This window comes from Fukomys damarensis, unplaced genomic scaffold (assembly GCF_012274545.1).
Source record: "Fukomys damarensis isolate Sample0158 unplaced genomic scaffold, DMR_v1.0_HiC HiC_scaffold_19, whole genome shotgun sequence".
Lineage (NCBI taxonomy): Eukaryota > Metazoa > Chordata > Mammalia > Rodentia > Bathyergidae > Fukomys > Fukomys damarensis.
The window spans coordinates 26,117,967-26,143,249 of NW_022900931.1; the positions used below are offsets into that span (position 1 = coordinate 26,117,967).

Genomic DNA, 25,283 nt, shown 5'->3' on the forward strand with positions numbered 1-25,283 from the left:
AGCCCCGGCCGGGCAGCGAGGCGGGGTCCCGGGTGCGTGGCACCCTCTTCCTCCTATGGGCGGAGGGGGCCACGGAGACAGACAGCGGGGTGCTGGAAAGACCCTTTCTGGTCCTCGGACCGAGTCTGTGCTTAGCCAGCCCTGCGGTCTCTAGATTCGTGTGCGTTTCTCACCCAGAATGAGACTGACCGCCTTGGGAGGTGCAGAGCTCCAGAAGCTAACCGGCCAGCTCTCCGGTGCCAGCGGCGCCCCTCTAAGACTCGAGGGACGGTGGCGTGTAATCGCGTGTTCATGCCAAGGCTACCCGACTAGGTGGTTTTGAGCCATCAAGTCCCAGGCAGGCATCTGGAGGAGAAACAACTGAGCACTGACCTTTTCTTACAACGCACAGTGTAATTTCCAGCCATCCTCAGCACTGTCCTCTTCCCATGTTCCCGAGGAGAGCTGTGGCTGTCAGGAGCGCAGTGTGTTTAGTAGAAGTTTTTCTTTCGGATTACTGGCTGGAGCTCTGGTCTGCTGCTAGATGAATCTTTACTGCTTCTTTTCGTAACAGATACGAGGAAAGATGTACTTGTGTTACATAAGGGTTGTAACTGTCCCTGGATATGTCACTGCTGAGTGCTTCCGACTCCCAAAAAGTAGTAAGCAAAGTGAGCCCTGCAAATACTGTTTTCTCTTTGGTTTCTAAGGTTAGACTGTAGTTAATAGTCTGTGCATGTTGGAAAAGTGCTGGGTCCAGTTTTCGTTTTGGGGTGGGGGAACCCCTTCTCAGATGACTTGATTCCACATAGCACCCCGTGTGAGATGGATAGAAGGAGATGAAGAAAGCATGGTGGTCAGCAGGGAATCACGAGGTCTCTGACCTTACTCTTGTCATTGGTGCCACCATCCTGGACTTCTTCCAACACTGACTGCTCCCTACTCGTTGAAATTTTGCCCTTAGTCTAGATCAAGAATGCCTAGCTCAGTAGCAGCCCAAGAGTCTGATGGCTCCCTTAGTTTTGTATCTTTTTTTTTTTTTTTCCTTGTCTGTGCCTTGCAGGGAAACATGAAAATGAATCCTTAAATGGGGATGAGTCAATATAATCAGGTAGTTTGGCTTTTCTAAAGGTGTATTTTTTAAAATCTGAAATTCACTTAGGGCAGAGGAACTTGTAAGTATTCGTTCTATGATAATTAGTCAAGGAATCTCCTTTCTGGAAGCTTTGTGATGGTTTAACCTCTTGGGCTTTTATTCTTGGAATTGTCCTGGTGAAGTATGTTCTGTAAGTTCTACTTTTCCTTGAGTTCCTAAGGAAGTCTGCTTTCTGGCAAATTGTAGAGACCTTCTGCCCCTGCCTGTGTTTTTTTCTTTGGTGGAGAAAAATCTTGTCTTTTAGATTAGGCACCCGGGAATTTGTTAACATGTGAATTTAGTCTTCATATCTTGGAATGTAGAGAGAAGTTTACCTTGACGCCACAGTGAAATTATTCCCTCCTAAGTCTCAGCCTGTAGCCATAAGTGGTACTGAAAAGGAGGACAGTCTGCATGTGTATGCAGTAGTGTCAACCTAAAACCAGGATATCTCTGTGGGACGGAGGGAGCTAGGGTCTCTTCCTGAGATTCTGCCAGACCTAGAAAGGGAGCAGAATGTCTATGGTGCATCTACAATGAGCACTCTGTAGCATGTTTCCTTCCTGCCTGTGCTCTTGGAACAGTTTCCATTAGTAATGTAATTGTTTCAGGCACCCAGATTCAATCTAAGTAAAGCCCCTGTTTTCTCTGCTAAAAACACTGCAAACAAACAGTCCCGACTCAGTCAGTCTCCGTAGACCTTGCTGTTGCTGACCCTCCGGGTTGCCATTGCAGCAGCCTGAACCACTAATCACTGCGTGCAATGTAATGAGTGACTGGATCCTGACAAACAGCAGCTGTCAGTTTGCCTCTTCCTTTTATATTCAAGCCTTGCAATTTCATTTGTTGGTCTGTCCTGAGGGTTTCATCTTTCTCCTACTCTGGATTGGGTTTTCCCATTTTGCTTCATGTGAAGGCTCTACAGCCAGAGAAAGGCCATTTAGGTCAAGGCTAGCACGTTTGTCCCTGTAGCCATTGGCTTTGGGTCAGGGGCTCTCCCTAAACAAGATCTTCTAATCACACTGAGCTCCATCTAAAAGTTGCTACCGGTTCTTTCATCTTTTGCTTTTTGCCTCTATGCAGCCCCCCCCCTACTTGGAACTGCCAAGGGATTCAACATGAACCTACTCACACCTGCTTTGGCCCATGCGTGCCATTCCTTTCTTGTTTTGGTCACTGTGTGTACTCTCTCTCCACTTGTCAGGTCTGCTCCAGCTCAGCCACCTGCTGAAGGGACGGAGGGGGCTGCCCCTGGTGGGGGTCCTCCCGGCCCTCCTCCCAACATGACCAGCAACCGACGGCTGCAGCAAACCCAGGCACAAGTGGAGGAGGTAGGTGGATGGGCGGTTCAGAGAGTCTCTAGTCACAGAAGTTCAGAGACAGGAGGGAGCATCTCACCTGTTCTCATTCTTATAGTGAGATGGTCAAAAGCCCTGGGGGATAGAGCGTCCCTTAGAGGACGCTGTGTAGGTTTGGACTTGTGACCCTCCAGATGTTCTTTCTGTCTTGAGCAGGAAACATGGCAGCTTTGTCTGTGCATCCCCCACAGGTGGTGGACATCATGCGAGTGAATGTGGACAAGGTCTTGGAGAGAGACCAGAAACTGTCAGAGTTGGACGACCGAGCTGATGCCTTGCAGGCAGGAGCGTCACAGTTTGAGAGCAGTGCTGCCAAGCTAAAGAGAAAGTATTGGTGGAAAAACTGCAAGGTGAGTTTCTGTGTCCCCCCGCTTTCTTTTCCTCTCAGTCCTTCCCCTGAAGGGTGCCGGCTCTGTGTCCTGCATGGATTTCCTCTTGGGAGGAAATGAGTGCCTACTCTGAATGCCCACATTGGCCACCAGGGTAGGCTAGAGTGTTAAGAGCCACTCGGAGAAAGTGCCACCCTGAGAAGTTCAGAGTGAGTTTGTAGCTTTTCCTCATAGGAGTCTCCTGCAAGAATTCCTGCTGGCCCTTCCTCAGACAGGCCCAACAGCACCACAAGAGCTCAGGTTTAATATATTCTAGAACATCTGCAACTTCTGGAGATGCCCGAAATTCAAATCAGACCAATTAAATAAAGATTCAAAGTCTGCCTTTCCATTGGAAATCCTTTTCAAGTGCCCAGGAGCCAGCTGTCTGCCCTGTGCTGTTCTTGGAGAGCTGCTGACGTGGTGCTGGGCTTCAGTCCCATGGGAAGGGGGGGTCCTTGCTCAGTGGCCTGCGGGTCTGATGGATGAGGGGTTCATCTTCCCTGTCGGACGGTGGAGGAAGTTCTGGTTGTGGTTCCTTCTGGCTCACATGTGCTCCATGTCTCCTCAGATGATGATCATGCTGGGAGCTATCTGTGCCATCATCGTGGTAGTTATTGTAAGTAAGTATCGCTGAGGTGGCTGATGGGGTGACGAGGTGGGAAGGTCCTGGAGTCTCCTCCCAGCCCTGCCTGCTGCCTGCCTGGGGAGTGGGGCTGCTCTGACTGAGGTATGGAGACCGCTGCTGTGGGACTGTCACGGGCTTCGGGAGGGAGGAAGGGCTGCACTGGGGAACTTTGTTGGTAGATGGGCCTTGTACCTGCTCCAGGGGATTGGGGCTGTGCTATTTTTCCCTGGCTGGGGTCAGAGGGAGACTGTGGGGCTGGGGCACTTGCGACTGGAAGGCCTGGATGTCTGGTAACTTGGTGTAATTTGCCCTCTTGTTTTCTCCTGTCTCTCTCTTCTCCATCTGGGACTTCCTGACTCCTGTGTCCAGTCTACTTTTTTACTTAAGAATGTTTCATCCCTTCCCTGTTCTCCATTGCCATCTGAGCTCATGTCCTCCTCCTCCTGTTTGCTCTCTCAACAAACTTCCCATCTGCCTCCCTCCCTCCCTCCTGGCCCGGGCTTCCCCATCATCCATTACACCCTTTTGGTTGCATTCATTTGCACTCTGTTCCTCAACACTGGAAATGCTGCTTGTGGCACAGTCTTGAAGTCACTACCTGAAGAGCAACAGCTTGCACCTTCTCCCTATCCCTTCCTATGCACTCTCATGTTCCCCAGAGCTGGACAGAGTTGGTGGCCAAGGCAGGGGCGGGGGAGGCTGAGTGACCCAAGACGCTGGCAGGGTTGGTGGTAGGGGAAGGGCATTGGTGCCCAGGGCATCTCCTAGAAAGGCTGCTGAGAAGGGGCCTGAGCAGATGGGGAAGTGGTGATGGGCCGTCAGCGGCCCAGGCCAGCGTGGTCCTGATGCAGTACCTGCTTAGAGTCCAGCCAGCATTTCACAGTTCTTGCTAATCTGTTAGTCCAAGGTTTTCTGTGTTTTTGAGGACCTCACAGCCATTTACTTTGTTCCCTATCGGCCTGCAAAACAAGTCTTCACTGAGACTGTTTCAGAAATGGTCCCACTTGCTTCTACTAGAAGGAGCTGTCTCTCTGTTTTCTGTGTTGTTCACAAGGGCACCAGGGAGTTTCATCTGGCCCAAGTTAGAGACTCTTGAGTCAATTTTAATTCTTGGCATACAGGGATGCCCATTAGTCGTGGGCCTATTTTGAAAGTAACAAGCTTGCAGGAGCAGCTTCTTGCCCTCTCATAAGGTCCCCTTCCTCCCTTCCCGCTGATAAAGGAACGTGTGTGTGTGTCAGAGGTGAGCCTTGGACTCCCACGGAACCCTTTCTCTTATGCCACTCCAGGTACTAAGACAGGTTGGGGCAAGAGGTCCTTCCCCAGGCTGCTGACCTGAGGGTCCAGGGGAGTCCCGCAGCTCCGTCTTGGTGGGGCCGCACGGTCAGTGCTAGGTGTGCAGGTGTGTGTCATGGTCCATGCAGCGAGAGCTGCCTGTCCACTCTGCTCTGCCTGCAGTGTTCCCATGCCCATCTGACCCCATGCTGCCCTCTGTTCATCTTTGCATACTTTGTGTGCAGACTCTACGACCTGAGTGGCCTGAGGATGGGAGCAGCTCAGCCTATCCTATCCTGAGGGCTTTTTGGGGTTTTTTTGGTGGTAGTACAGGGGATTTAACCCAGATCCTTTGCAGTAAGTTATATTCCAGCGTTTTTTGTAATCTTTATTTTGAGAAAGAGTCTTGCTGAGTTGCCTAGACTGGGCTTGAACTTAAGATCCTCCTGCCTCAGCCTCCCAGAGTGCTGAGATTTATAGGCACGTGCCACCTTGCAGCTCCTGGGAGCTATCGCTGAGCTTCAGGATAGGATGAGCCCAGGTGCTAGGGAAGAGGACAGGCTGCGAAATACCACGGCCTTAGTGCCTTCTGTCCACTGGTACACAAGCAGGTGGCGCCCGAGAACGCTCCTCCCATCAGCAGCATTTCACCACAAGCCATCCTCCCTTCCTGCCTTCCCGCCTTCCCTCCGTCCTCGCCAGGGCGGGATGAAGAGCTGGAAGAAGGCAGTCAGTGCACCTCCAGCGCCCTTGGAGGTCTTCACCTCTCTGGGCCCCCTCCTAGTGCAGGGGTCACTGCTGGAGTAGAAGAGCCACTGTCTGGATGCATCTCAAGCTGGAGCAAACCCACTCTCTGCCACCTGGCCAAGCACGGGGTCATTTCTTGTGTTTCTGCCTCTCAGGCAAGCACACCCCATGTAGCTGGCTCTGTTCTTTTGGGGTGTTTGCCCTCCCACTTCTTTCTCACTGCACCCTGAGCCTCTTTGGTGTCTGCCCTTCCCCTCCCTCCCACTCCCCGTGTGCATGAGCAGATGCACAGCTGAAGCCAGGACTCTGCAGTCGGATGAAGCCAGCTCCCGCGTCCCCATCTTGGGTTTGCCGTTAGCTGACGTGGGCTTTCCACTGTGTGTCTGTCGTCGCCTCTGTCTCCTCCTGACCCCAGGCTCTTCCTTGTATAGAATGCTAACAGTTGTACTTCCACCAAAGGCATGTGGTGTATTTACCAGTTTCATGTATTCTGAACAAAGGCAGAAAATACAGATTCCTACTACTCAGCCGGCTCTGTTATTGTCTGGGTTGGCATGATGGGAGGGTGGGCGAGTTGATCCTTGCAGCCGTCCTCAGGCTGCGGGTGGGCGGGCCACCTGTGCCGTGAGTGTTGCGGCAGAGGAAGTGGTCTGTGCTCGACTATGTACCTGCCGCGGCACGGGAGGGAGGAAGTCATGGCAGGAAGCGGAGTGGGCATCTCACGGCAGGTGCTCAGCCCTGCTCAGCTCCTCTGCTGGCCCCAGCCTGCTTGTTCTGTCCGGGATGCAGAACACCTTCTGCACCAGCTCCTCTCCCGTTGTCCTCACACGCCTGCTGAGGCCGTGTGTCCATGCTGACCCCGCACATTGTAGGAATGAGTGAAGGGAGATGCTTGTCTTCCACGGGAAGGAGTAGGTGTCCTGCAATTCCTCTGAAGGCGCAGGACATAATTGCAGCTCAGGGCTGCGTGGACCAGCAGACAGCCCTGCTGTGCCTCTGAGGACCAAGGTGGAACAGCTGTGACTTGGGAGAGGCCTTGGTAGGGACCACCACAGAGAGACCAGAAGATGGGAGACTTTGCCTCAGTGGACACACAGGCTTTTATTTTGACAGCACTCCATTTGTGAGGGGCCCTGTCTCTAGCCTGCCCATTGTCCCCCACTCCTTCCTCATTTCTTTTTGTTCTCTACCTCACCTCACATGTGGCCCTCTGGCGTCCACCTCCACCCAGATGTCTGGCTTCTTGGTGCCCCTCACCTCCCCTTCTCTGCCTTGACCAGCAACCCAGGGCACACGGTGGAGGAAGGGTCGCCTGCTGGGGCCCAGGCTTGGGGCCTGCTGAAGGCCTTCCTAGGTCTGCAGCACTGTGGAGAATAAGGCTACGCTGTGGTTGCAGTGCCTACTCCGAGTGCCTTGGATCCTTGATATGCCTTGTTGAAGAAGCTAAGAGAAAAGGGAACAAGATGGATTCACTTGGGGTCGCCCCAACAGCGAGAGGCTGTCTGGGGTGGTGGGGGCCTGGAACATGGGCGTCGGGCTACATTCCTGGTAGGTGGGTCTGCAGGTCAGTGAGCAGCCAGGGCTCGGGTGCGCACTCACCTTGCCATCTCTGAAGCCCCAGGAACAGCAGTGCCAGAAGGAAGAGGCAGCTGGCAGCGATGATTCCGGTGGCCGTTTCCCACTCTGCAGGGGCAGCAGCACAGGCAGGGGTCATCGCCTCTGCTGAGCTGAGTGTGTGTGCAGAGTGCTACTCACGTAGGCGGTTCCCCTGCCCCCTACAGGACAGCCTTGCAGAAGCTGCTTGTGAGAGGCTGGGGGCCATCAGCCCTGACAGTTAAACTGGGGGAGCTCATGCACCCCAGGCACAGCCCCAGCTCTGGGAGACGCTGTGTAGCAAGCAACCTAATAAAGCCCTGTTCCTGGATGCCTGCCTTTCAAGGTGCAGCTCCTGTCATTCCTGTCTCTCCTGCCCCTCTCAACTGCACTCAGTGACTTTCAGGGTGATGTTCCAGTCTGAAGGCCCACTGAGGTTACAAGGTTAAGCCTGTAAGGAGATCACAGTGTCTGTTTCCCATTTTCTCATTTCCATTGATTTGTAGGTGACCTTGGGCACATGATTTCACATCTGCAAGTGCCAGCTCTCCGAGTTGTGCCAGGCACAGTGGTGGTGGAACTATGGCGTACTCATAGTTCCTGCTCGAGGGAGTTGAGGCAGATCACGAGCCCAGGAGTTCAAGGCCAGCCTGAGCAGCATAGTGAGGCTCCGTCTCAAAAAATAAGAATGAGTCATAGCACATGGGATTGTACTTAATGTGTAAGTGCTTACTGCAGTACTTGGTTCATGTAAAGGCTCTGTAAATGTCATTACCTCTGGAGTTTCAAGCCACTTTCCTTTTCTCACATTACCCTTGGCTCTAGCTGTACCAAACAACTGGCAGTTTCTTCACTTCTTTTTCGGCTGTTTTACAGTTTGCCCTTTCCGTGTGCTGTTCTTCCCATCTTGTGTGTCCCTTCCCCTCAGCTAGCACCTGGCCTGTCCCTGCCTCCCTGGTCCTGTGTCCAACTGGACCGAGCTGGAGGGTGGGTCAGGAGTCCTTCAGCACTGACTCCCCCAGCAAATTGTCCAGCCACTGGAGGCTGTGGCCTTGGGAAAGACAGGACGGGCAGGAACGTGAAGCTGGGACTGGACAAAGTGTGCTGGTGGCAGCACAAGGCCAGAGACAGCTGGGGCAGGAGAGCCAGAAGCCCACACAGGCGGGGCGGGGAGGACACACCCAGTACCTGTGCTCTGGACAATCCTGGTGCTGACTGCAAGGGGCTTCTCCAGGGAGATGTGGGTGACCTGGCAGGTGTAAGTATTGCCCGTTGGGCCAGGGTCCACGGTCACGGAGGAGGAGGTGCTGTAGGTGCCTGCCATGCTTTGCCTGAGGCTAGAGAAGGTGGCACCCGAGACTCGGGCTGGGGCTCCACTGCCCTCTTCTCGGATCCACGTCACCACCACGTCCAGAGGGTAATAGCCAGTGACCTCACAGGTGAGCGTGGGCAGCTGGGTGCTTTCTGCCAAGCTCAGTCGTGCTTTGGGGGGAGCTGGAGAAAGAATGGGGAATAAAATTCCTGAGGGGTCCATCTGGGGCCAATGGGGAGCCTGAGCCCGAAGCCCCGAGTGTGGGGTGTGGAGGCCCCAGTGTCCCAAAGGGTGGGCGGTGGGGTCCCCCTGGATGCTGGCTGTAGCTATGGCTTTCCTCTTCCTCTTTCTGGGTAGTCCTGGAGGTGGAACTTCGGGCCTCGCTCATGCTAGGCAAATGCTGCAGAGCTACACCCCAGCCCCATGACTTGCTTCTTGTCATCACTGAAAGCCAGCGACTTTAAAGGGAATCAGAGGTGTACGGTACACCTCCTGGTCAGGACTGCTCCCTCCACCCCTTCTTGGTCCCCTGCTGCTCCTCAAGACACCGTCCAAAAGGACTGGGGAGACCTGCGGAGACCTGCGGACTGGCCTGGCAGGCAGCAGGGTCTGCCTGGACGGCTCTTGGTGGAGTTGGTAGGCTCCAGGAGACCCCGTGAGGCCATCTAGGCCTAGGGTGGAGATGGTGTGTGGCCAAGAGAGCTCAGTCTACCTCCCAGGAAGCGCCCTCCCAAGTCCTGGCCTCACCTTGGATGTTGAGCTGGATGATTTGCTGAGCCTGGTACCGAGAGGTAGTGACCTGGCAAATGTAGGTCCCCTCATCCTTCACCCCGAGGCCAGGCAGGGTAAGGGAGGCATCCCCAGCCCTGAGTAGCTGCTCGGGCAGCAGGGTGGCACCTTCCCGCTTGGCCTGGCCCTGCCCTGTCCTCCAGTGGTATACCAGCTGGCCGCTGCCCTTGTGCTGCCGCCGCCACTCCACACGGATGAGTTCTAGGCCTGGTGCCATGGAGAAGCCACAGTGCAGGGAGGCTGAGGAGCCCAGCAGGAAGTTCAGGGATTGGGTCTGTGTTGTTACTTGGAACTCCACTGTGGAGACACAATGGGGTGACCTGGGGATGCTTCCTCCTGAGGTCACCTGCTCTCTGGGCTACGGGTGCACCGGCCCTGCCCCTGGCCTGGACAGTGAAGTCACTCATTTCCCATTGGCAGAAATTCAAAGACATGGGGCCCTGGAAGAGCAGCCTGGTGCACATCATCGCTCACCCATGAGATGGGCTGGTGAAAGTGATGGACCGTCCCCAGGAGACATGGGCAACACCGTGGTTCTCCTTCCCAGCCACTGTCCTGGCTATGCCAGTGCAGCTGCCAGGTTCCGGAGCCTGGCTGTTCTGGTCACTAGGCTTTCGGTGTCACCAGGCTCATGGGCTGAGCGAGGCTGCTGAGAAGACTGTGATGAGAGGTTACGAAGTGTACACTGTTGGTATTTGTCCCAGACATGCTGGACCTCAATCAGATCATGAGGAGAACAAGCAGACAAATGTGTAGTAGTGCGATGTTCTACAGGACAGCTAGCCTGGACTCCAGCAATGTCAAGGTCAGACCGGGTGTGCCGGCACATGCCCCTAACCCCAGCACTCTGAGACTGAGGCAGGAGGGTCACAAGTTCACGCCCAGCCTGCGGCAACCTAGTGAGTTAGCCAAGACCCTGTCTCAAAATTTAAAAAGGGCTAGGAATGTAGCTCAGTGTGAAGGTCCTGTGTTCAATTCCCAGTATGAAGAGGAAGAAAGAAAGACAAGAGGGAAGGGGAGGCCGGGAGGCTCAGGGATGTAGCTGTGGGAAGGGCCTGGACTCCATCCCCAGTACCACCAGCACCACCACACAAAAGCTGGTGCTATAGAAGGGTGGTCTGTTTTTTATTTTTTATTTATTTACTTGTGTGTGTGTGTGTGTGTGTGTGTGTGTGTGTGTGTGTGGTACCGGGGATCAAACTCAGGTCCTTGTGCTTGCAAGGGGCAGGCCATGGAACCACTGAGTCAAATCCCCAGCCCAGGAAGAGTGGTCTAGGCTGAAGAATAGGAGCAAGTAGCCAAATGCAGTGCATGATCCCTGTTTGAATCCTGGATTTAAAAAAGAGCTATAAAAAAATGGGGACAGTTGGAGAAATTTGCATTTGCACTTTATGTTTGAAAGTAGTATATCAACTTAGAAATATCTCAGGGTGCTGAGTGAAGGCCAAGCAGGCACGACACGGCCTTACCACTGCCACACTGTCACTTGCCAGCAAAGGGTGCTGGGGATAATGTGCCATCTGATGGTTGATTTTGTAATTAAATTCTTTATACACTGTGCCGTGGGTGGACCACTGGCCCCCTCAGTTTGCTTCTGAGATGACAGCTCTGTGATTATGGAGAGCGTCTCTGTCCCTCATGAGAAACTAACACGTCACAATCCAGAGAGGTGCATCTGTATTTGCATATTGGGAAGCAGGGACAGACTAGTGACAATCAGTGTCTAGGTACAGTGTCTTCATACACATTCTATTATTCACGTTTTTATAGGTTAGAAAACTCCACAGAGTGGGGTAATACCGCACCACGTCAGGCTTAGGGTAGACACTGGACACATGTATCCCTCTCCCTCTCCCTCTTTCCCCCCTCCCTCCCTTTGACAGGGTCAGGCTGTGGACTCACCAGGTAGTCCAAGTTGGCCTCAAACTCAGCACCCTCCTGCCTCAGCCTTCTCAGGGCTGGGATCACAGGCGCACGCCACCATGCTCAGCTAGCTTTCTTTCCTGATATGGTGGGATGCATTTAGTTTGGGCCTCAGAAAGGTTAGTATTCTAGGATTTTCCAAGGATAGAACAGCCCTCTCATCTTCCATGTACCTGGCTGGCAAAATACTGGTTTAGATGGGCCCTGGAGAGACCTATCATTGTGTTCTCGCTTTCATGTGACACAGGCTGCCTCTGTGGGAGACCCTGCCTCTCAGCGCCTCCTAGCATTCCCTTGGGGCTCGGTGCCCTGAGCCAACCACATGGACAGAGTGGACTCCATCCCTCAAAACAGAGTACCCGGTGTGCTCAAGCAGACCAACAGTCTGAGAAGTATGTTCCCACTTGATGTAAATCAAGTCCTCTTGATCAGGTGACACTGTTCCCACCTGCATGAGCTGAACCAGCATCGGCCTCACCCTCTTGCTGCTTTAAAGAAACAGCATTTCTTTTCTGCTGCTTGCTTTTTGTGCTCTTACCTGTGGTCTGCATGGTCCCCTGGGGGCTCAGGGGCAGGTTCAGCGTGGGATGCCGGGCAGCCCTGTCACCTGCGTCCTCAGTCGTCCTCATCACCATAGAGACACTGGGTCCCTGTCTGGACACCTGCACGGTGGCCATGAACGAGGCTGCCAGCCTGGCAGTGGCCTCTGCTCTGGCCTGGAGGTAGTAGTGGGAGATCTCACAGGTCACCACCTTCCCACTGCAGTCAGCGTGGAGCAGTGATGCAGCCTGTGGGATCTGCACCTGGTCCACTGGGGAGAAGGGGGACACAGAGGTCGGGCGGGGTGTGGGCCCGGAGGGCAAGAACACAGGGTGGACAGCACCTACCTGAGGCCTCGAAGATGGCAGGCTGGTCACCCTTGGCCACCATGTCCACTTGGAAGTCAGTGAAGCCTTCCAGGGAGCCATCGTCCAGCACCGGCACCTGCTTCAGCACCAGCACGGCCTTTTCCCTGGTCATGTCGCTGGCAAAAGCCCCATGGTGCCCGGCCTCTGTGACCAGGAAGCAGTCTAAGATCATGTCCACTGGCCGCCACAGCTGCTCTGCTGCCTGGGGCTCTGCGGGGACATTCTGGGCTGAGTGTCCTCGCTCAGGTCACTTCTCAGCTGCTTCCCTCCTGGGGCCCATGCAGAGTCATTTAGGGTCAGAGTTGTCCATGGGGCCCTGGTGACTTTGTGTACCTGCATTCTGTCATCCTCCTGGTTTGCCATGCTGGGCAAATACTTGTTGGTGTGAATTATTATTATTATTATTATTATTATTATTATTTTATTATTATTTTATTATTTTATTATTATTTTATTATTTTTTATTTTGGTGCCAAGAATCAAACTCAGGGCTTCATGCTTGCCAGGCAGGTGCTGCATTACTGAGCCATATCCCTGGTCCCAATGTGAATTATTATTATTATTTAATTTTTAGGATTTTTTTTGAGTCAGGGTCTTGCAGTGTAGTTCATGCTGGCCTTGAATTCACTGTGTAGCCCAGGCTTGCCTTGAATTTGCAGCTATCCTCCTGCCTTAGCCCTGGGATTATAGGTATGCACCACTACACCTGGCTTTGCTGTGGAAAAAAATTTTTTTTGAGACAAGGTCTTGCTAAATAGTTCAGGCTGGCCTCGAACCCACAGTAATCCTGCTTCAGCCTCCTGAGTGCTGGGATTACAGGCATATGCCACCATGCCCAGTTGCTGTGAATTACTTAAAATTCTGGATCTGCCAGGGGTTTGTGCTTTTATTCTTATTCCAATTATGAATGAAAGACTGCTTTTTCAGTCAAAGCAACTCCCAGCAAAAACAAGTAAGTGACCAAATAAATACTGCTGTGGGAAGAGGAGCCAGGCAATGGCTGTTGTGGGCGGTGACAGCCATCTTCCGGTTTCTGCCCTCTGCCACTGTGTGGCCTCCCCGCCCCCACCCAGCGCCCCTTCCCTAGATCTCCTAGGCTAGGGAGCCCCTCCCAGGCCAAAGCCTTCTCCCTCCCGCGGGATGGTGGCTCCCTGGCTCCCTGCCGCTTGTGGAGAGGAGCCCTCTTCCCTTGTTCCTGCAGGGTCCTCCGTCTCTCTCCTCACCCTTGGCTCCTGAGCCTCTCCCCTAGTGGGCTTAGAAGGCAATGGGAAGTGGGGCCGTTCCTGGCCCCCAGGCCCTTCTGGAGCCCTGGAGAGGGTGGCCACCTGGGCCCCCAGCCAGCTTCCTCAGCCAGTCCTCCGACTCCACTCACCGGCTCCTGCTGCTCCGGACAGAGCCACACACAGCAGCAGCAGCAGCAGCAGCCACCAGCCCCACGCCATACCCATGGGGTTCCTCGCCTTGCCTGCTGCCCGCGAGCAGCTGCCACGCCTGCTCGGAGAGCTCTTTGAACACCCCTCCTTGGCCGTGGGTTTCTTCGTCGCCTCTGGATCTCTTTCACTTTCACTTGAGCAGATGTCACTGTGGCTGCCTTTGCCTCTGGGGAAGCCAGAGTTCTGCTGTGTCCTCCTGACCCTTCCCAGCAACCCCAAGCCCAGTCACCGCTGCACCATGGAAGAACCAGGAAAGGGGCTGTAAACCATGGGGAGGGGGCACCCAGAGAGCCAGAGAAACCCCAGGGGCCACACCCACTCTGCCCCACCTCAGCGGGGAGCTGCAGAGAGGAAGCCAGAACTGTGGGTGGGAGCTGTAACTTTTATTTTGCCCATGTTGTGGTAGGTTTTTTTGAGACAGGGATACTGCACGTGGGGCTTTCACTTCCAGAAGAGTGTTTTACAGCGAGCCTGGGCCCTCCTGCAGAGCAGGGCCACACGCGCTGGGTTCCTGCGCTTGTCACTGCAGTCTAGGAAAGGCACTTTGTCAAGTGCAGGCGCAGCAAAGGTCTGGAGAACAGGAGGACTGGATGGGGCGGGATCTCGCTGTCTGGGTGGCCCGTGGGGCAGAGCTCTACCATGGGAATGTTACGGAAGGAGACGGCAAGTGACACAGAGAGGCAGCAGAATGGAAGTAAAATAAAAAAGTTTACTCCATCGTTGGGGATCGATCACACCTAATGGCGGTGCCCTGATCGACTCCTCTGTAAGACCTAAAGTCTCACTTCCACTCCACGGAGCGTGAACAGCCGAAAGGCCTCCACGATGCTGGGCCCTAACACCCAGCGAGGCTCCGGGAACACGACAGAGAACCGAGAAACCCAGGAAGGAACACACCAGCCTAGATGGTAAAGAGACCTTTATTAGTCTGGCCAGACGGCACTCCCGGAGCCAGGTGGCTCAGAGAGGCAACTGCTCAGGGGCTGAGGTACTTTTTATAAGGTTTTTCTAAACGAAGAGTCAGGGAATTCACAGAACAAGACTGCAAACACATTGCTTATCTTATGCAGGAAATGTTCTAGGGTCACCTTTTGTCAAACCATTTGCCCCTGGGCGGGCTGTTAACCAAGGTAGCAATTAGCATATGAAGAAGCACAGTCTGGCCTATTAGCATGGAGTCACTTTAGCCTATTCAAGTCTTACACCTCCATTGGGCTACAACTCTTACTTTTATAGGGTTTTACAGCTTTGATCTTACTCAGTTGGTTACATTGTATTTTCAGATACCCAAAACATTATAGCAAGGCAGTTGAATTTCAACCTGGATGCAGTTCTTTGTAAGGGAAGTTACCTTTTAGATTTATTCAATTGCCTACTCTAGCCAGGGGGAAGGGAGCTTGTTTCATTAACAAAGCTAACAGTGGTTCTTTTCACTTACAAACTTTTGTGGGGAGGCTAGGTATCTCCGGTACTGGTTGATTCTGAACTAAGCTGGCTGAGGGGCAGAAGTTATCTTTTTTTTTTTTTTAGAAGGTAGAAATTTTAATTTAATATTTTTTTCAAGCCATACTTAGACAAACTCAACGAACGTTAAAAATACAATGTAGTAAAAAATTGTGACATCAGCTAAATACATGTGTATGTCATAGAAGAAATTTCCAAGGTAATCAAAAAAAGTCTGATCAGCAGAGTAGCAATGTATCATTGGTCTCTGATCCAGGAGGATCTTGCTCTTGGTCTCAGACCAGAAGTTATCTTATATTGTGACATTTCCTAAATTTTCATTTATTAAAGTTTTCTCTATCAGGAAGACCCTCCCTCAGCTCCTGGCCACTTCAGGGGTAGGAGAGCAGTTCCGGCTTCCAGTGGTCCTCCTGCACGGGGACAGTGTGACCCTCCTCCTCCTGCGGGCAGCTGTAAGGACAGGGCTCCAGAGGCTCCCCGGGGTCTGCTCCTTTGTCTGCAGGAGGAGAGTGATGGAGAGAGTGCCTGAGGCAGGAGGCCTGGGAATGAGGGCTGCCGGAGGGACAGGCAGGGAGATGGCTGGGAAGGGCAGGAGGGGAGGCCTGGGTTCTGTCTCTTACTTGCTCTGCATTTTCTCTGTTGGTGGAGGAATAGGGCTCCGCTCAGGGTGAAAACGAAAAGCATGCTAGTGAAGATCACATAGACGCGTGTGTAGTCTGTGCTGCACAGGGACCTGGGGGCTGTGGGGACACACAGGGCCCCAGAGGGTCTCGCCTCGTTCTCCTGACACCCTGCACCCGTACCTGGACCTGCTGTCACCCTCCCCAGAGAAGCACCCGCCTGGCCTCTGCTTTCTCTCTGGGAAGGGGATGGGGGGACTCACCTGGCCATGGGGTGGGGAGAGCTGGGCCTGGCATCTGCTGGAAGTCAGCTGGAGTCTGCCTCGCCCCAACAGTCCTGGCTTCCAGCACCTCTGGGGAGACATGAGTGAGCCCCCAGGGCATGCTGGGAGGGTGAACATGGGTGTGGGGAGCAATGGCCGATCCGATTGGGGTGGGGCTGGAACTTACTCTTGGCAAGTGGGGAGAGGCTAGGGGGATGGGGCGGGCCTGGGGCCACTGGTTGAGTAGCAGGCAGTTCTGGGAGGGGGTCACACTCCAAGCACTCCGTGTCCCTGCACTGGTGGCCCACGGGGCAGGCACACTCAGTATTGGCGGTGATGTTGCAGTTGTGAGTGGCAGGACCTGGCAAAGAGGAGGGTGGGGGGGCAGAGGACGCTGGGTTCCAACCACCTGTGGCTCCACAATCCAGTCCCTGTAAGACTTGAATAAGCTAAAGTGACTCCATGCTAATAGGCCAGACTGTGCTTCTTCATATGCTAATTGCTACCTTGGTTAACAGCCCGCCCAGGGGCAAATGGTATGACAAAAGGCGACCGTAGAACATTTCCTGCATAAGATAGCAATGTGTTTGCAGTCTGTTCTGTGAATTCCCTTTTTGTTTAGAAAGACCTTATAAAAAGTACCTCAGCCCCTGAGCAGTTGCCTCTCTGAGCTACCTGGTTCCAAGAGTGCGGTTGGGCCAGACTAGTAAAGATTTCTTTACCATCTAGGCTGGTGTGTTCCTTCCTGGGTTTCTCGTTTCTCCGTCGACCTCCCGGAGCCTCGCTGGGTGTTAGGGCCCAGCATCGTGGAGGCCTTTTTGGCTGTTCACACTCCGTGGAGTGGAAGTGAGACTTTAGGTCTTACATCCCCAGCCTCATTCTGGGTCCTTTCTATCCCCTCTGCCTCACCCACACAAGGGCCTGCCCCTCCTTCGTGGATACCTGCAGCCTTCACCATTGTTATAGCTGTGAGTAAAGAAAAAGGTTGGCCGGTTGAGGTGAAACATGCCTGTAATCCCAACACTTGGGAGGTTGAGGCAGGAGGATCACCAGGAGTTCAAGGCCAGCCTGCACTACATAGTGAGACCCTGTCTCAAACAAAAAAAGAAAAGTTGGCAATTTAAGAAAGTTCTTAGGCTCAGAAATGGAAACTGCAAAGCAGAAAGAGCTTATACCATGTTATTTCCTTACTCATGGATGCTTTGTTAATGTCTATGGAAGTGTGGTATGTATGTAGAGTTACAGTGCGCTGAATGCAAGCTTGAGAATCAGATTAGTCTGGCAGCCCTGGGGAGTGGCCATGCTTCTGACTTCTAGCTCCGTACACTGATTGTGTGGGTTGGCATGGTGCACTGTGAACCCATTTGTGTCTGGCTGCTTTTCCTGAGCCCCTCGTGTGGCTCATCCACGTGGGTGACTGAAATTGCAGCGAGTTTGTCCCAGGTGTGGCATTTCCTTCCAGCTTCCCCAGATAGGACGCTGCATGATCCTGCCAGGTTTCTAACTTCCCTGGAGAGTTACTGATTACAGACATCCCCTGCCTTTAAAATATCCTTTGCCTTTAAAACATGAATCCTTCCCCACCCCTCCATGGTGAGGGGCTCTAGGCTGGGCAGGGGTTGGGGTTGCAAGGAAGGGAACTGGGGGGTAGGCAGTGACACCTGGATGTGGGACCAGCTTGCAGGACCCTCTGGCTGCACACTCACTGGGATCCTGGTGTCCCAGGAGCAGGGACAGGTGGAAGAAGCACTCAGGAAGGGAGGACACCAGGGAGCTCACTCAGCTCTGCTGCTTCTTTGCTTAGACCTTTGTCAGGACCAGGTGGAGACAAGTCCCTTCCATCCCACCCCGGGACTTCTCCTGGGTTCTGACCCACCTGCTACCTGAACTGAGCTTCCTTGCAGCTAACCAGGAACTGAACCACCGTGGAAAGGACCAGGGAAGAGCAGGAGACACTGGGGACACGAGGGGGACAAGAGTGACAGGGTGGGAGGCTCTTGAGGTTCTGCTAAGAAGGAAGAGGGGTGAGGACGGAGTGCCCTTGCCTGCAGCTGTGTGTCCATTCAGCGTGTCTCATGCAAGGAAGCCAGCTAAGTCCAGGCCCTTCCTGACCCTAAAGATGCGAGAGACAGAGCCAGGCACGGTGCCATGTGTGGTGGGGAGCCTTCTGTAGCAGGTGCTGCCTGAGTGCCCTGGGACCAGAGAAGATCCATGCGTGGCCTGGGGGTTGGGATCAGAGCAGGGCCAAGGCCGGCTCTTCTGTGAGGAAGAAGCCTGCTGGTGGGGCCTCGGAGTGGGTGACTCTGATCAAAATGCTCAGCCCTGCAGAGGCACAGCCAGGAAGAGAAGAGCGCCTGCCAACAGACACAAACCAAAGCTGCGGTCTGCTCGTGTGTGTGTGTGTGTGTGTGTGTGTGTGTGTGTGTGTGTGTGTGGTGGGGAATGGAGCCTAAGACCATGTGCATCTTAAGCACACACTTTACCACTGAGCTACAAGATGTAGCTCTTTGATTTGCAACCACAAAACTCTTTTTTTTTTTCTTTTAACAAAGTATGCAATTTATTAAGAACTTGATAGACAGAAGGGACAGAAGCCTGTTTTGGTAAGCAGCAACACAGAAACTTTTCTTTTTGAAAGAATACAGTAGGAAAAGACCTCATGAGACCAATCTCAAGGTGCGGCTAAGTACAGCAGTTACAGGGAAGGAGTTCTCAGAACTGTGTTGCCAGAGAACATTGTTGGTTCAAAAGAACCACTTTAGAGCCTGCTCTTGTGGTGTACTCTGACACAATTCTGAATTTCTGGCTAAGATGGAGAAGCAACAATAGAGCCCATAAGCACAGATACAGATACTGTGTCTCTTAATTTAAAAGAGATGAAGTTGCAAAATAAGAAAAACACTGGTCACATACATACTCATCCCCTCACCAAAAGGCTTTTGTGCAAAGGAGGTCATTACCTCCTGGCTTATATTATTTCCTTAGAAAGATGTATTGCAACTGAACCAAGACATATCATGTAAAGGTACAAGAGCCCAATGATAAATGTAACTATATTGTTTAATTTAAATGTACCAATAAATTTAACAGGGGAAAAAACAGATTGATGAGTACAAATAGTGTATAAGAGTAGGTTAAAAACTTCTAATTCCATAAAAAAATATATATATATATAGTATAGAGCCACTATTTTACAGTTTTGTTACTATACATCTATACATATACTGCAATTTTGTCTTTCTTTGTATAGTTCTAATGATTTAGATAAATGCACACGTTGCTGTAATCACCACTTGAATGGAAAAAAAAATGTATTGCAACTGTTAAATAGCCAGCTTGCAAATAAATGTGAAATCTGTGAACACAGTGTTTTATGGGTTGGAGTTGGTTATTTGTAGAAAATACAGGGTCCCAGGGTTACTTCCCTCTTTGTATATCCTTTTTTTTCTTCCGGAGACAAGGTCTCCCTGTGCTGCTCAGGCTGGCCTTGAACTCCTGGGTTCAGGTGATCCTCCTGCCTCAGCCTTCTGAGTTGCTAGGATGACAGGCATGTACTACCACACTCAGCCATGTTGCTCTTTCTGTTGTCTCATCCTATCCCTCAGCCCCTTCACTGGCCCCTCAAGCCTGCTTATTGCCTCCCCCACATCAGCACCTGCCTTACCCTGGAACCCCACTTCCCTCCTCACTTCTCCACCCCTGCACGCTCTCCTGGGTGGCCGCCTGCACAGGCTCGCCTGTCTCACCCCAGTGGCAGTGGCGACAGCTCTCACAGTGGCGCCGGCTGTGGTAGTCTGGAGAGAAGGAAAGGCCTGGTTTACACGAGTCACACTGAGCAGGCGCCAGGTCCTGGTCACAGTCCTTCACCAGGAATGTCCCTGTGGGCAGAGGCTGGGTCAGGCCTGGGGGCTGCTGTCCTGGGCCCGGGGGCTTCTGCAGGGCGCCTGTCCTGCCTCCTGCCTGCGCCAGGCCCTGCTTGCCCCTCCTTACCTGGCCTGCACATCTGGCAGCACAGCCTCTCTGGAGAGCGGTAGTGCCTCTCTGGACAGCTCTTGGGGGCCGGGGTGGCGGAGAGCCCCACCAGGGCCCCCAGCACGCAGAGCCAGCCAGGGGATGGCCAGGCCATGCTGCCCAGGGCGCTGTGTCTGCCTGTTGGCTGCTTATAGCTGGGTGCTGGCGCCTCTTCGCCCTTCCTGGGCAGCCGCCCTGTGTCAATGCAAGCTGGACCTGGGTGGCAGGCGGGGCTCTGCTGCGGTTGGGTCTTTATTTTTCATAGCAGCATCCTCCACCTCCCCTTTTCTGCATCATGGGGAGGAGGGTGTTAAAGGGCAAACTAAGACTCACTGTTCCTCAAAGATGTTTCCTCTCCTTGTTCTCTCCCTCTCTCTCACACACACAGTCACCCATCTCTGTGCCTTGCAGATTTGGACACCCAGAGGCCCACGTGGCTCTCTGTCCAGGATACTGGTAATCTGCATGTCTCTCTCCCCTACTTCACCCCTCCTTTCAGAGATGAACAATGTTAAGAAGGAAGGGGAACTGGCTTTGGATTCACACACTTTTCTCCAAAAGTCTTGGGGTCGGAGGAATATGGAAACCAGACTCTGCACAGGAGCCCCTGGTCCGGCAGGACTTTTGCCGCCCCGCACAGCCATCGATCGATGCGCTGTGCCAGGTGGGGACAGAACTGACTTTGCATCAACCTGGTCTGCTTTTATGGCCATGAGTGCTCTCTGCCGTGTTGTTCTGGCTCAAAGACCAGAGACCCGGGCCTGTGTCTCTTCTTGTCACGCTGGGCTAGGAGATCATGAGTGCCTTCTGATCTTCACACCTGCAATAAGGCACTGCCTGCCGCCTGCCAGATCCCACCCCCTCCTCACTCCGTGCTGCCTCCCCCTCCCTGCCTGCTCTGCTTGGACCGGTACTGGGTGGTCTCCACTGGGCCTTGGGCACCCGGGTGGGTCTATGTGGGCCAGTCCAGTTTCCCCAGTTCTCCTGGGAACCTGATGTGGGATGCTGCGCTCTGTTCTGGGAACATGAGCTGAGTGTGTCCTCTCTACTCCCAGGATCCCCTGTGGCTGAGACAGGGAGTAGCTTGCTTGTCCTGGACACTTTTCATTTGTGGTTTTGCAGTTGTTTCCACACAGCTCATGAAATGTCACAGCCCTGTGGTCGCACCTGGTAGATCTGTGATATCTGTTCTCTCTGTCTCACTCTTCAGTTTCCTTTCTCTTCATTTTTTCCATCCCAGCCCCTCTACAGCTCCTCAGGGGGCTCCACTCAACGGAGAAGCCACATATGTCACTGTCTTAGTTACTTTTCTCATTGCTGAGACAAAATACCCAGCACCCAAGGTTAAAGGAGGAGAGGTTTATTTAGCTCCCAGTTTGTAGAGGTTTTAGTCCATAATCAGCTGGATCCAAGGCAGGGTGGCACATGGCAGAGGGGCAACAGTTCATGGCGGTGGAAGACAGCAAAGGCAACAGGGAACTTTAATAGTGTCTTCCTGCCCCTTTTATTCAGACTATTTAGGGTGGGCAGCACTCACACCCTCTAATCCTAGCACCCTCAGGCTCACTCCACCATGAATCAGTCCCACATTAGACTCAGCCACTTCTGAAAAAGCACGAGGCTTTGGGGGGACATCTTAACATAGCCATAACATCCCACCCTGGCCTCCCAAAGGCTCATGCATTACCTTTTATACAAAAAAGCATTGAGTTCATCTCCAAGAGTCACCAAAGACCTAACAGTTTCAGCACTACTGAAAAGTCCAAGTCCAAAGTCTCCTCTGAGATTTAAGGCAAGTTTTTAGTTGTGAGCCCCTGTGCAAATGAAAAAGTCAAACACTTCCAACTTTTAATGGCAAAAGATAGACATTCCCATTCCAAAAGGAACAAACAGGAGGATAGGAAGGAAAGGGACCAAAGTAAATCCAAAGTCCAGCAGGGAAACATTAAATCCCACAGCTCCACTTCAGCGATGAAGGCAATGTGTGGCAAGTTGAGAGCTCCAAAGGGCTTGGTGGCTGTGCCCCTAGGGCACTTCCAGCGGTGGTAACTCCCATGGTGTCTCTCTAGGGCCTGCTCTGCTCCCTCCTTGTAGCTTCTCTCAGATGTCCCATGCTCCCGCCTTCTCCAAATTTCTGGGGTCTCCACCGTACCTGGGGCCTCACACTCCCAGTCTCACACAGTGCCCTCTCAGGGGCGCCCTGCCGGGCCTCCCAGGCCTTCTTGTAAGACTTGAATAGGCTAAAGTGACTCCATGCTAATAGGCCAGACTGTGCTTCTCCATATGCTAATTGCTACTTTGGTTAACAGCCCGCCCAGGGGCAAATGGTTTGACAAAAGGTGACCCTAGAACATTTCCTGCATAAGATAAGCAATGTGTTTGCAGTCTTGTTCTGTGAATTCCCTGACTCTTCGTTTAGTAAAACCTTATAAAAAGTACCTCAGCCCCTGAGCAGTTGCCTCTCTGAGCCACCTGGCTCCGGGAGTGCCATCTGGCCAGACTAATAAAGGTCTCTTTTACCATCTCACCTGGTGTGTTCCTTCCTGGGTTTCTCGGTTCTCTGTCGTGTTCGCGGAGCCTTGCTGGGTGTTAGGGCCCAGCATCGTGGAGGCCTTTTGGCTGTTCACGCTCCGTGGAGTGGAAGTGAGACTTTAGGTCTTACACCTAATAAACATAGAGGCAAAAAATCCTCAATAAAATACTAGCAAACAGAATGCAGCAAATCATCAAGAAGATCATACACCATGACCAAGTTGGATTCATCCCAGGATACAGGGATGGTTCAACACACACAAATCAATAAATGTAATACACTATATTGACAGAGCAAAGGACAAAAACCATATGATTTTTTTTCTTTTTTTTGGTTTTTTGAGACAGGCTCTCACTATGTAGTTGAAACTGACCTGGTACTATGTAGCCCAGGCTGGTCTCGAACTCACAGCGATCCTCCTGCCTCAGCTTCCCAAGTGCTGGGATTACAGGCGTGTGCCAACACGCCCAGCTTCTATATAATCATCTTAATAGATGAAGAAAAAGCATTTGACAAAGTGCAACACCCATTCATGATTAAAAAAAAAAAAACAACTGTACAGAATATTGGAATAGATGTTCTTTATCTCAATTTGATAAAAGCCACCTACGAGAAACCAATAGTGAACATCACACTAGATGGACAAAAACTAAAAGCTTTCACTCTAAAATCTGGAACAAGACAAGGATGTCCACTGTCACCATTCTTATTCGATATTGTTCTGGAAACATTAGCCAGAGCAATGAGATAGGAGAAAGAAATAAAAAGAATAAGGATAGGAAGACAGGAAGTTAAATTACCATTATTTGTGGGTGACATGATACTCTACATAGAAGACCCCAAAAACTCCACCAAAAGACTTCTAGCTTTAATGACCAAATTCAGTAGCATAGCTGAATACAAAGTCAACACTCAAAAATCAATATCATTCCTATCCACAACAAATTCACTGAGAGAGAAATTAGGGAAACAACAGCTTTCATAATGACACCCCCCAAAATGAGAAGGGCTTCTGGGGCTTCTGTGTGTGTGTGTGTGTGTGTGCCTTCAGAGATGCACGGCGTTTGTGGAGGAGACCATGCCTATGCAGAGGCTAAGAAGGTAGCGGAAGATGACCACAAGGAGATGTCACATGTTCCTCTCCTCAGGCCTGGAGACAAGAGGAAGGGACCAGTCAGGGAGCTCACCTGGATGGGCCAGAGCTCACAGAAGGCTCATTCCCTTCCCCCAGAGAAGAACCCAGTCCAGAAACCCACCTTCCCTCCTCTGGCCAACAGTTTTCCAGGAGGAAGGCAACCTGGGTCCTGCCCCACAGAATGGAGGCCTGAGGTGAGCAGTGGTTCCTGGTCTAGGCGCAGCCAGTGGCCCTCAGCTCTCTAGTCCCCTCTGGCAAGTTTCTCCTCAGATGTCCCCATCTCACTATTCTTCTCCAGACTACTTCCTTCCCACAGGCCCTTTTGCCACCCCACCTCCCCTTCCCTGTCTTGAAAGTTAAGGCAAGCAGGGAAGTCTGGTTTGTTGTTGGGTTGTTTTGTTTTGCTTATTTGCATTTCATACTCACACAGACTAGGTAAGCACTCTACCACTGAGCTATAGCCCCATCCCTTTTGCTTTTTTAATTTGAGACAGGCTCCACTAAACTGCCTAGGCTGACCTCAAACTCCCCCCGCCCCAGTTTCCTGAGTAGCTGGGATTACAGTTTTGCACCATAAGGCCTGGTTAGCGGTGATGATATTTGCCAGAACGTAGGAATGGGGTGAGACTGTTAGCGACACAAAGTCCTCAGGTCCTGAGGTTACCACACTGCGGGAGGGGACTTGCAGGAAGTCCCACCCAATAGTGAAGAAGATGGCTTCCCACAACTGTCACATCACAGCCCTTATGGCTTGTTTTCAGGCGTCCCCGCAAGGCCTCACGCACATATGATGGGGCTCTTTTTTTCAGAGGTGGCTGAATCTGGAATGTGTGATGCTGGGATTAAGGACGTGTGGTTACTAAACCAGTACACCTGAGTGATTGATGTGCACCCCCTCATCCCTGTAGTCTGGATGGGATAAAAGGGGCAGAAAGATGCTGTTAAGGTCTCTTGTTGCTTTTGCTGTCTTCTGCCACCACAAACTGTTGCCCCGGCCATGTGCCACCCTGACTTGGAGCCAGCCAATTACGAACGGAAGCCTTTATGAACTGGAACTGGCTTGTGGGAAGGGAAGAGTTAGGAACAGTTTGAAGTGTTGGCTGCAAGAGAAGAGCTGGAACACCTGGGGCCATGCTGTATGGGAGATTCTGGTCAGGGCTCAGAAGACCGGAAGGCAGTAAACCATGATCAGGAGGTTCCTGCTGGAAAGGACTGCACCGGCTGCTGGACTCCAGACAGTGTTTGCTATGGCTTGGAAGGAAGTTTGCCTGCATTTTACAAATGTCCAGAGTCTGCCAGAGGCTGAGATTACGGGTGGCAGACTAATTAATCTCACAGAAGAAATTTCAAGGCAGTCTAATGTTGAGGCTGTGATATGGTGGCTGCTGGGGGCTTTTAGATAGATCTATGTTGAGAAACAAGAGCAAAGAGCCCAGCAGAATGATTTAAAATGTTTTGAGTTTGGCCAGAAGAGAAGCTCCAGTAAAGCTGTGGACTGCAAAGATAGAGCAGAGGAGATTGTAAGACTTGAATAGGCTAAAGTGACTCCATGCTAATAGGCCAGACTGCGCTTCTTCATATGCTAATTGCTACCTTGGTTAACAGCCCGCCTAGGGGCAAATGGTTTGACAAAAGGTGACCCTAGAACATTTCCTGCATAAGATAAGCAATGTGTTTGCAGTCTTGTTCTGTGAATTCCCTGACTCTTTGTTTAGTAAAACCTTATAAAAAGTACCTCAGCCCCTGAGCAGTTGCCTCTCTGAGCCACCTGGCTCCGGGAGTGCCGTCTGGCCAGACTAATAAAGGTCT

The 25,283-nt window shown here is 52.2% G+C and overlaps 3 protein-coding genes across 7 annotated transcripts in view; 1 reads left to right on the forward strand and 2 right to left on the reverse strand.

The window, feature by feature from the left end:
- Positions 1-11,596, forward strand: part of Vamp1 (vesicle associated membrane protein 1) — a 12,168-nt gene extending 572 nt beyond the window's left edge. The window contains exons 2-5 of one of the 2 annotated variants that reach the window (XM_010611615.3): positions 2,319-2,445; positions 2,664-2,822; positions 3,412-3,463; positions 11,355-11,596. In XM_010611615.3, the coding sequence (XP_010609917.1) occupies positions 2,319-2,445; positions 2,664-2,822; positions 3,412-3,463; positions 11,355-11,515 (499 nt within the window). In that variant the 3' untranslated portion in view covers positions 11,516-11,596. Of the gene's footprint in view, positions 1-2,318; positions 2,446-2,663; positions 2,823-3,411; positions 3,464-3,837; positions 6,014-11,354 lie in introns of those variants that run through there. The other variant, XM_010611617.3, reaches the window with a different exon arrangement.
- Positions 6,368-13,704, reverse strand: Tapbpl (TAP binding protein like). Of its 2 annotated transcripts, none has more exons than XM_010611619.2 (7): positions 13,388-13,704; positions 11,995-12,159; positions 11,646-11,918; positions 9,143-9,481; positions 8,272-8,577; positions 7,090-7,173; positions 6,368-6,933 (listed from the first exon to the last, which is right to left on the reverse strand). In XM_010611619.2, exons 1-7 carry the CDS (start codon positions 13,461-13,463, stop codon positions 6,890-6,892), a joined length of 1,287 nt encoding a protein of 428 aa, XP_010609921.1. In that variant the 5' UTR covers positions 13,464-13,704; the 3' UTR covers positions 6,368-6,889. The 2 variants fall into 2 exon arrangements, with proteins under 2 accessions (XP_010609921.1, XP_010609920.1); XM_010611618.2 differs by having other exon boundaries at positions 11,995-12,225.
- Positions 13,705-15,062: 1,358 nt separating this feature from the next.
- On the reverse strand, positions 15,063-19,998 carry Cd27 (CD27 molecule). 3 transcript variants are annotated; one of them, XM_033766325.1, is made up of 6 exons: positions 19,786-19,998; positions 19,542-19,673; positions 16,018-16,156; positions 15,796-15,917; positions 15,533-15,652; positions 15,063-15,408 (listed from the first exon to the last, which is right to left on the reverse strand). In XM_033766325.1, the coding sequence occupies exons 1-6, from the start codon at positions 19,919-19,921 to the stop codon at positions 15,284-15,286; spliced, it is 774 nt and encodes a 257-aa protein (XP_033622216.1). In that variant the 5' UTR covers positions 19,922-19,998; the 3' UTR covers positions 15,063-15,283. The 3 variants fall into 3 exon arrangements, with proteins under 3 accessions (XP_033622216.1, XP_010609916.1, XP_010609915.1); XM_010611614.2 differs by having other exon boundaries at positions 15,533-15,548; positions 15,796-15,885; positions 15,983-16,156; XM_010611613.2 differs by having other exon boundaries at positions 15,796-15,885; positions 15,983-16,156.
- Between the last annotated feature and the right edge of the window lie 5,285 nt (positions 19,999-25,283).

Excerpts from the sequence above, each read along its gene's own strand:
- Tapbpl (XM_010611618.2), bottom strand. The coding sequence starts at position 13,463 with ATGGGTATGGCGTGGGGCTGGTGGCTGCTGCTGCTGCTGCTGCTGTGT. Across the intron at positions 12,226-13,387 it reads GTCCGGAGCAGCAGGAGCCG|AGCCCCAGGCAGCAGAGCAG; the intron begins GTGAGTGGAGTC and ends ATGTCCCCGCAG. Across the intron at positions 8,578-9,142 it reads CATCCAGCTCAACATCCAAG|CTCCCCCCAAAGCACGACTG; the intron begins GTGAGGCCAGGA and ends TTCTTTCTCCAG.
- Cd27 (XM_010611613.2), bottom strand. The coding sequence starts at position 19,921 with ATGGCCTGGCCATCCCCTGGCTGGCTCTGCGTGCTGGGGGCCCTGGTG. Across the intron at positions 15,653-15,795 it reads TCTCCCCACCCCATGGCCAG|CCCCCAGGTCCCTGTGCAGC; the intron begins GTGAGTCCCCCC and ends GTGTCCCCACAG. Across the intron at positions 15,409-15,532 it reads ACAGAGAAAATGCAGAGCAA|ACAAAGGAGCAGACCCCGGG; the intron begins GTAAGAGACAGA and ends CTCCTCCTGCAG.